The following is a 10,685-nucleotide window of genomic DNA, read 5'->3' as shown; positions in this document are numbered from 1 at the left end:
TATCCTTGATGGAAGACCAAGCTTTAAGCACTTTACAAACTCGAAGTCATTTACACAACAGACTGCCTACCTGGGTAGAGCCGACTGCCGGCTGCTGTTGGGTACTCATCATTCATTTCTGTGTTTATTTTTCTGTATTGCACCCTTTATTCACCGGCATGCAGGGGGATGGGAAGCATGAACACAGTCCCCACCAGTGTGAGCAAACAAATTTCCACACTTTTTTTCCCCAGACCTTTCAGGGTAAAAGTATTTAATTCCATGACTTTTCCAGGCCTGAAATTGATCTTCCTTTTTTTTCAATGCTTTCCTAGACTCCTATGACCCTGAGGGAGCCCTGCATGAAGCAACAATGGCTTTGTCTTTCCAAGAGAAACAGTACTTGTTTGTTGTGAACAAAACAGAAAACATTAGAAAAGATAGGATTAAAATTTTATTTTTCATAAAACCTTACGGTTTACAAGACACCAGACACACACACACACACGCAAATAATACTCATCATCATTGTTCATAATTTATTCAAACACCTTTTTTTTCCCTGGCATGAGCTGAACACTGTTCACTAACAGTAGCTGACTGGGAACACTTCTCTATTAGTAAAAACCCATGGTATATATATATCCTTCAATAATATCCCGCCAACAGTGTGAAACTGGCAGAAGCATCAATGGAATGGATTTCATTGTCCAATGTTTCAAACAACACAATGGCACAATATCTGAAGGGGAGTGCTGGGCTTTTAATCTGAGGGTCTTGGATTTGATCCTGTTGGGTTAACCATCAGGCTTTCTGATCTCTCAGGTTGATATGTGTGCAGACCTGCTAGCGCCTGAATCCCATTCATGTGCATGAATGCAGTTGACCAAATTAATGTTAAAAATATGTAATCCATGTCAGTGTTCAATGAAAAATTCGAAAACATGTAGACACACTGCATGCATGATGTGACAGATATGGTCTGAGCAATAACCAACAGTCATTAATGGAAGATCTATGTCACTCTCTTCTCTTGGTAGATTTGGGCAATTACCTTTTCTAACTTTCAGGTCTTGGGCACTTATTCTGAGGGTTTTACCGTTATTGTAAAATATAAACTTGGACAATAAATCTGTATCATTTTTATTTTCGCAATGTATAAATTTTACACTGTGCAGTCTTTTTCCAATTTTGCAAAATCACAATTTTTCATCTGTACAGTAATGTTGAATTTTAATAATCTTTGCCAAATATGATCAAGGCCCACTGCATACATTAACCAATGAAACAGAAGCATCCCACTGTTAATACATGGACTCGTACACATTTCATACATTTCACAGACAGGAGAAGTTTCTGACAGTGGTACTCAGTGTATCCAATAAGTAACAATTTGGCATATCATTTTCAATAATCATGTGGAAACATATTTGTCAAACAGTTGTCAAAAAGATACACATTCCAGAAAAATAATCATTTGGTTTATTTGAAGGGAACCATACTTATGCTATAAAAATCAATATTGGCATTATCAAAGCGTGTGTGAGTGTACATGCATGCGTGTGTGTGTGCATGTGTGTATTTGAGTCAGAGTGTGTGCCCATATATGTATGTGTGTACATGTTTAGTGTGGGTCATGTAATATGCGACACTGTGAGCATGACTGCTTTGTTGTAACTATGTAACTGTAAGTGTGTCATGTATGTATTTGAATTAATAAAGAACTAAACCTGAGACATAAGAGTGAACCTAAATTACAAAAAACCGAAACAAAAACCACCACCACCACCAAAATAAACAAACAAAAAACAAAACAGTGACAATAAAAACAGCAACAGCAAAAATAACAATGAACATTAAAACATATGCATCCAAAATCATATGGATTCAGGTCACAAGAGACAGTGACATTTATTAAAGTAATTTAAACTGAGTATCTGAGTAAAAAAGATGAACCCTTAAGTTGAGCTTAATTATTGCCTTAAATATATTTGGGGTCACAAATGACCTTAAGGCCAATTTGGGATCATAAGAATTGGCTCTAAACCCAATGTGGGGTCACAAGAATTAATCTTAAACCCAATTTGGGGTCACAAGAACTAACCCTAAACCCAATGTGGAGTCACAAAAATTAACCATAAACCCAATGAGGGGTCAAAAGAATTAACCCTCAACCCAATTTGGGGAAACAGGAATGAGCCCTAAACCCAATTTGGGGAACAAGAATAATAAGTAAGCCCAATTCAGGGTCAAACGAACCCTTGGGGTCACAAGAATGAACCTTAAATCCAATTTTGGGTCACAAGAGTGAACCCTCAAATGAACCAGGACTACAAGATTGAGGCATCAACTGATCATGATTACAAATACAAGTGAACCACTTTACTGCCTTATTCAGACTACAAGAGTATAATGTTAGATCAATGGGTCACACAAGGGAACGATCATCCAATCTGAGTTACAAAGGGCAAATACTACATTGAACATGCCTCACAAAAACCGACCATAACGTCAGACTGTCTTCACAGAATTTAGAATAAAAGGTCAAGTCCACAATGATCTTGAATTCAGCTGGCATCGGAGTGTTAATGCTTCAACAAGTTCAGGCTGTGAATTCAATGCCATCCAGCAGAGAAGTGATTTGGGGTTCCAAGTGACAGCAGTGTGATTAGATCTGAGCCTTGCACAAGGGCTGTAACCACACAGTGACAGACTCCACCCAATGGCCACACACTGTCACTCCTTGACTGCTGAAACGGGCTGAAATGAGATCAGTGTGGCTGGAGTTTAAAGTGCAGCTACTGCTTTCTGTGTACTCATCAGTGGTGTCATTACTCTGCTGATCAAAACTAATGCCATCCCATGAGGAAGAAGTCCAAACACAGATGGTGACTGACGTCCTGACCTGTACACTCTGTCTGATCTCAGTGAGGTGTCCTGATTACAGTGCCTGGTGGGTAAAGGGTGGAGATATTTCTTATCTCCCAAGTCAACAGACATATATATATATATATATATATATATATATATATATATATATATCTATATATATATATATATATGCAGACTGCTAGTGCCTGAACCCCCTTCATGTGAATACGCATGCAGAAGATCACATGTAAAAGATCCTGCAATTCATGTCAGTGTTCGGTGGGTTATGGAAAGAATATACCCAGCATACATATGCCCTACGCCCCCCCCCCCACCCTCCCCCTGCCCTTCCACACACACCCACCCCCTTGGCCCCTCGAAAACAGAGTACGACTCATTGACTGCCTTCATGGTGGAAGTAAAAACAAACCTGTAAAAGCTCACTTGTGTGTATGAGTGAGCATAGGAAATGCAGCCCATGAATGAAGATCTCAGTGAGGTGACAGCTCTTCACTGAAGAGCACACTGATCTGCTGAAGTCAAAGAGTTAAACAGAAGGAGGACTGACACGTTACCCATGCTAAACAGCATAGGTACATCACAAGCCTAAGACCACCACACACATCTACAGCTCTTCAGTTTTCACATACGAACAAGACTGCAGCATTAAGTTCTGGATGCAACTTCTGGCTTTTATGGATGGTGACCACAACCACACCAAAGGATGTGCAAGGGAGGGATTCAAAGCTATTCATGTATTATACACTGTCATTGTAATAGGGATTTATTATAAATCTTGAAAATGTCTCACCTCGTACGAGCACACATACTATCTTCAATCTAAATGATCTCTAATTGTACTCTTTCTTTTATTACATACTTGATTCTTTAAAATAAACACAGTGAACATTTACATCACAACTAGAAGAAAACTAAGTGAATTAAAAAAAAATCATCTGCCAGTAGAGAGTGGATGTGTCAGTTTTTTAATATTATGAATATAATTATGCTCATTATGATAAGTGTGTCATTTTTGTGGCAATCTTGCTTTAATAAATAGTCAGGATCAACCGATCAGAACACAAATGTATACTATGGTGCATTATCAAAGATTACACAACAGTAAATCCTTTTGTTAAAAGCGATCTTATTCTTTCATTGTGCAGTGGCTTAAAAACAAACCCAGGTATGTTAATGTCAGAATCAGTACACAAGACAATAACTGCTGCCCATTAGCTGAGGAATCTCTCCTCTCTCCATCTACACCACGACTTTCTCTACGTGTTCTTCACACTGAAAACACTTCTTCATTCTTGTCCACTCCACCATCTCTGAACATAACAATTTTTTGTTGTTGTTGTTGAGATCTCAACCCCAAAACTTCTGAAGTGAAGTGTTGTGCTGACTAGTTTGTCTGAAACAATACCCGTCACCACTGCAGTTTTTTCCGGGTCCTTTTTCTTGGAGGGGTGGGTGGAATGGCGTCCTGCTCCCCATCAGGGGCGGCGTGGGGGGCGGGGGGGCTGAGCATCAGCGGGGAGCTGATGAGCTGGGTCAGACCGGAGGTGGACACCACGGGAGAGATCTTGCGCTCCTTCCCTCCCTTGGGGATCCCCCCTCCTGCCCGGCTCATCGACGTCCCCGCTGACCTCGTGGGGGTCACTGACCCTGAGGTCACGCAGGACTGTGTGGGAGAGGAGGTGGAGTCTTTCTGCCGCTGTGTTGTGTGGGTGGAGGTGGACGGGAGAGTGCCCTGTGAGGTGGAGGGAACATCAGTGCCAGAGTCACCCATCTGCCCTGAGGGGCGCCGGTGTCTGCTGGCCCCACGCTGACGCCTCACTGTGGGGCTGGTGTTGAAGGTGGGGGACGGCGGGGGCTCCCCCTCCTCTTCTTTCCCCAACCCCCCAACCTCAAAACCCTGGCTGCCCCCCAGGGACTCAAAGCTGGCCTGTTTGACCGACAAGTCAAACACTGGCTTCTTGCCTCGGGTCCCTTTGCCCGGAGACCTGCCTCTGAACAGTGGAGAACTGGACATTTGGCGTGGGCCACGTTGTGCCGATTGCTCCTTGACAGGGGGTGAGGGGGGTTGGAATGGGGGAGCAGAGGAGGAGGAGGCAGGGAAGACCCTGTCGTCGTTGGAGGCAGAGTAGTCGCAGTCCATGGCATTCTCTGAAAACAGGGCTGGGCCGCTGATGCCGGGAATCGCCGAACTGTCCAGTCTCCGCCGCTTGTGTGGAGAGGATGATGCACCGACACAGGAACGTTTCCTGGTCACCCCCGCACTGAGGAATCCCTGGGAGGAGCTGTCCAGCCTGCAGCCCTCTGATGGCACCACAGGCAGCAGACCAGCACGACTGGGGCCAGGCTGGGCGTGGTGGTGTGGCCCTGCCCCCTCCCCTGCAGAGGAAGGTCCCTCACCCACACCCTCACCTGACTGGCGCTGCTTCCTCCGCTGCGACCTGGACACAGAGTCTAGCGTCCGCACCCCACTCTCACCCCGGGTGGGGGTCATGGGGTCAGAGGTGAAGGTCACTTTCGTGGGAGTCCTGGATGACATGTCGCGATGTGCCAAGGAGCCGTGAAGCATGGGTGAGTTTTTCAAGATGGACTTTGTCGGCGTCTTGACCGGGGACAGGAACTGCTGGCTGAAGGCAGGGGGGATGTTCACTGCCAACTTGGACGGCGTCCTAACCGGCGAGTCCTGCACAGGTCTGCTCTTGGTAGGGGTGGTGGCGTACGAGGGGCGAGGTCTGGGCGGCAGGTCCATGGGGGGAGAGGAGGGGTCGGAGGAGAAGGAGTAGGAGGAGAAGAGTCCCACGTGTTGCCTCAGCTGGGGTACAGGTCTGTGCGAAGGGGAACCAGAGCTGGTGCTGGCGCCACCATGAGAAGACATGCCCCCTTTCACCACGCCCCTCCTCTTCCCCTCCTCCTCCTGCCCCCTGCCTACCCGCTTTCTGGGTGTGCTCGGGCCCTCCCCTTTCTGGCTGGAGCCCCAACCACTCACCACCTTGTCCTTGGTTGAGGTGGAGGCGGTGCTGCTGCCTTGTTTGGAGGTTGAGGGTTTGGTGGGTGTGCGTGGCTGGCCTGCCCCGCCTCTGCCCTTGGTGGGCGTGGTGCGGCCCGCAGGGGGTCCCTTCTTTGGGGAGGGCGTGGCCGCCACCAGCAGGGTGCGACGCTCTCTCCCTGCCCTGGGGGGCGTGGCCAGGGTCTGTGACCTCACCCCTGATGACTTGACCGGGGAGGAGAAATCCAGGATTTTGGCGGCGGAGGTAAAGGCGGGCATGGAGCGACTGTCGGCCAAGAGGTGTCGTTGCCGTGATGATGAAGGCCCCGGGGAGCGGGACGAGCGTGTGTTGCGAGCTGGGGAGTGGAAGTCCGGGGATGCCCCCTGGTGGGAGGGCCGGGAGGGAGGGTTGAGGAGGGCGGTGATCCGACGTCGCGGGGATTCGCTCCCCTCCCCCTCCATGCTCAGTGCTTTTGCCAGTTGTCCCCCTTTGTAGTCTGAAACAAGGAACCAGAGTACATATTAGAGCAACAGAGGCAAGTTGTTCCCCTTTGTAGGCTGAACCAAGGGGAGAGATGTAATGTATATGTTTAAGTAACAAAGTTAAGTTGCCCCCCTCTGTAGCCTGAAACATGGGCAGGGACATCGGGCACATGTTTACAGAACAGTGCAACATGTGGCATTTTGCTCCCCATTGTAGGGTCAAATGTCCATGTTGAAGAAAATGCACAAACATGTTCACTATAATAAATTTTGTGGGTATTAAAAAAAAAATGTATCTAAAGAATTTTTTTAAAAAGATTCAAATAATTCTTAAAGTGAAAAACCTAACAGGGGAGGGCAAAGCATTCAGTCCACAGTGGGCATCCCTACTACACAAGTGGAAACCAGGAGAGCCTGTTGCCAGTGGTTACCTTCCAGGTGTGCAACATGGTGCCGGCCACTGATGTTGTCTGGGTTTTCCAGGGCGCGGGACAGGCTGCGCGACATGTTGGCTGACCCCGAGGAGTAGAACGACCGTCGCAGCACACGGCGCGGGGCCTTGTAGCGCCCGGGGGTTGTCTTGTGGGCTTCCACTGCAACACCAACACGGCATGGTAAGGACGCTGATATAGCACTTGTCCTCGTCAAAGATCAAGCTCCAATGCTTTTTTTTTTCATTTCATTTTTGTACATAAATCTAATATGTGGGGAGAAAAAACAAAAGCTTTGCTGCAACAATGATTCAGGTAGCAGACAGGAAGAAAGATATTACTCTAAGAATATAGGCTTATATGTTGTCCATGTGTTCTGAAAATCAGAATATCTTGAGTTTATTCATGCTATGTATTCCTCTGTTTTGTCCTATGCTTGAAGCTTACTGAGGAATACGTTTCAAAGATGATTATTTTTGTTCATTTTACACCGGTACAAATACTGTTTTGCTAATAAGACAAAGTAAAAGGTGGCATCAGTGTGTATACATCGATCCAGTCCAAGAATAACAAGACTTTTTGTAAACTGCATGTTGAAAAGATTTGTACATCTTCTATTCACCACTGCACTAAAGTCACGCCAGAAGTTACTAAATAAAACCAAAACATAAGGTCAATACTATCTTTGACAGCATGACAAAAATTACACATGTTACTATCAAATAATCCAAGCTCTAAGCGCTTTACAAACACAGAGTCATTTGCACAACGGGCTGTCTACCTGGGTAGAGCTGACTGACAGCTGTCTTTGGGTGCTCATCATTCGTTTCCTGTGTCGTTCAGTCAAGTTTCAGTCACACACACACATATACTCACACAGACATGTAACCTTTTATATATATATGGCTGTTTTATTATTTACCCTGCCATGTTGGCAGCTATACTTTGTTTGGGGGGCATATGCATGCTGGGTATGCTCTTGTTTCCATAACCCACTGATGCATGTATTTGGTTTTCTGCGTGCGTACATAAAACTACTGAACTCTACAGAACATGGGATCACAAAAAGAATTTTCACACATGCTGTGCTGACGGCTGTGCATGACACTATCTATGTGTGTCAGAGTTGTTTTCCTTTCTGTGCATTCATGGGTTGCAACCCTCATGTTCACTCATATGTCCCAGTGGTATTTTACATGCTCAGCCGTTTTTTTTTTTTGTTTTTTTTACTAAACCATGTTGGCAGCCTTACTGTTTTAAGAGTGGGCATACTTGGTAAGCTTTTGTTTGTATAACCAACTGAAAGCTGACAGGTATCATGGGATCTTTACTGTGCATATTTGGTCTTCTGCATGTACACAAATGATTTCAGGCACTAGGTATGCTGACCTGGGAGATCGGAAAAATAAAATATCCACAGGTTTCTTTAATGCACAAGGCGCCATAACTATGATTCAAACCCAGCAACCTCAGACTGAAAGTTTGACACTAAAAAACACTTGGCTGTTGTCCTCAGTTGTACACTGTTAACATGAACACTCTCCAAAAAAAGGAATGCTAACACTCTCATAACAAAGGAACGCTAACACTCTCATAACAAAGGAACACTAACACTCTCATAACAAAGGAACACGAAAGTGTTCCAACCAAATGCCCAACAAACACTAGAACATCCCCGTTTTGTTAAAACGTGCAATGTCACATGCTGTCAGTATGCTCGTAGGAAACTGTGGGCTGGAGACAGCTTCCTTAGCTTTTCAGCAGCTTCTGTGAGTGAAGGGGAAACAACTGTTTTAATTTTCCAATCCAAGCTGTGTGTGGGCATGAGGTGGTTGTTCAAACTGTCCAAGCTTCATCAGTCCATTGAATAAGGAAAGGCAGTGGTGGTTGGGGTGACATTCTGTCAAAGTCTTCTTCAGTGTCATGCTGTGCTGTGTTGTGTGTGAGTGTGTGTGTGTCTGTGTATGTGTGTGTGTGTGTTCTTGTATGGTGTGTGTCTGACTGACATCTCACGGCTAAGCGCTTTGACAGGTTTGAACACCCTATATAAATGTCCTGTTATCATTCTTATTTTCTTCCCACCCACCCCCACCCTCACATCCCCCGTTGTTGACTTCATGCTGGTGACCCTAGAGACTCACTGTCTTTGAAGGGCGACTCGTGGATGACCTTGACCTCTTGAGCTCCGGAGTCGCCCTCCGGCTCCGCTTCTTCCTGCTCCTGTTGCCATGACGCCCGCCCACGCTGACGGTGGCGGGGCGTCTCTGCCACAAATGTTTTCTGGGACGCTGCACACAGCAGTGGGATCACTGGTTATCTGTTAACTGCTGCTTACAGTCCAGCCAACTACGCAGGGCCATATCAGTACTGTCAAACCATACAAATGCTCAACAGCGTCAACATAAAACTGTCACATACATACACAAACACACAAAAAAATATTAAATAAACACAGTTCATGGCACTTTATCCAAACCATTTAGCTCCTATTGGCAAATTAGGATTAGGCCATGGTGAGGATGCCAACCATTCCGCTTACAAAAATTTGTAAAAAAAAAAGGAAAAAACAATACTTCAAAGCCAAACCAAACATACATGAAAAGGCCATGTACACAAGGCAGGGATGCTATTTTTACTGAAAGACCCTTGGCATCCCCTCAGGGGGATCACCGGTTATCATCATCATCATCATCACTGGTGTTATTGCTTGCTGGGTGAACTGGCCTTTTGCGTTGTTTTCAATAATTTTTTAACTTGACTTTGGGATCACTGATCATTATCATCATCGTCATCACTGGTGTTATCGTTTGCTGGGTGATTTGTCCTTTTACGCTGTTTTCAATATTTTTCCAACTAGATTATGGGATCACTAATTATTATCATCATCGTCTTCATCATTTGTGTTATCGCTTGCTGGGTGAACTGCCCTTTTCTGTTGTTTTCAATATTATTAATTTGATTTGATTTATACTTGGACTTAGTATGACACAGAGGAGTTGGTCTTTCTGCATTCTCTTCTGCTGGTTTCAAGAACTGATGGGTATTCATCCTTAAATGGTTCCTCTGTGGTCAATGAGGACATAAGCAACATTTGCTTTCCTCTACTGCTCTACTGACTGCAAAGGCCACACAGACACACAGAGACACACATACATACAACATAACACACACACACACACATACAGCATTACACAGTGACACACAAACACAAAAAGAAAGCAAAGTTATTCCTTACGTTTATGCTTGGAGGAACCTGAGGGTCGTTTCTTCCTGGTAGATTTGTGAGCATCCTTCGGGGACGGCTCTTTGCACAGGTCTGTGTCAAACAGGTTTCGTCGGGCCTTCTTCCCCCCTGTCCACAAACCACAGTGTGTCACTAGCTGTTCCCCCTGACAAACCACAAGTGTGTAACTAGCTATTCCCCCTGATGACAAACCACAAGTGTTTAACTAGCTATTCCCCCTGATGACAAACCACAAGTGTGTAACTAGCTATTCCCCCTGATGACAAACCACAAGTGTTTAACTAGCTATTCCCCCTGATGACAAACCACAAGTGTTTAACTAGCTATTCCCCCTGATGACAAACCACAGTGTGTCACTAGCTATTCCCCCTGATGACAAACGACAGTGTGTCACTAGCTGTTCCCCCTGACAAACCACAAGTGTGTCACTAACTATTCCCCCTGATGACAAACCACAGTGTGTCACTAGCTATTCCCCCTGACAAACCACAAGTGTGTCACTAACTATTCCCCCTGATGACAAACCACAAGTGTGTCACTAGCTATTCCCCCTGATGACAAACCACAGTGTGTCACTAGCTATTCCCCCTGATGACAAACCACAGTGTGTCACTAGCTATTCCCCCTGATGACAAACCACAAGTGTGTCACTAGCTATCCCCCCTGATGACAA

At 45.4% G+C, this 10,685-nt stretch overlaps 1 protein-coding gene across 1 annotated transcript in view; it reads right to left on the bottom strand.

Moving 5' to 3' along the window:
* Positions 1-466: 466 nt before the first annotated feature.
* LOC143297334 (uncharacterized) overlaps positions 467-10,685 on the bottom strand; it is a 20,854-nt gene continuing 10,635 nt past the window's right edge. The window contains exons 9-12 of the mRNA XM_076609626.1: positions 10,004-10,120; positions 8,910-9,056; positions 6,769-6,930; positions 467-6,351 (exon numbers count right to left, since the gene is read on the bottom strand). Of these exons, the coding sequence (XP_076465741.1) occupies positions 4,280-6,351; positions 6,769-6,930; positions 8,910-9,056; positions 10,004-10,120 (2,498 nt within the window). The 3' untranslated portion in view covers positions 467-4,279. The remainder of the gene's footprint in view (positions 6,352-6,768; positions 6,931-8,909; positions 9,057-10,003; positions 10,121-10,685) is intronic.

The sequence above is a fragment of the Babylonia areolata genome, chromosome 22 (genome assembly GCF_041734735.1).
Source record: "Babylonia areolata isolate BAREFJ2019XMU chromosome 22, ASM4173473v1, whole genome shotgun sequence".
NCBI lineage: Eukaryota > Metazoa > Mollusca > Gastropoda > Neogastropoda > Buccinidae > Babylonia > Babylonia areolata.
Note: the sequence above shows the minus strand (reverse complement) of the source record. Positions and strands in the feature narration are given on the sequence as shown.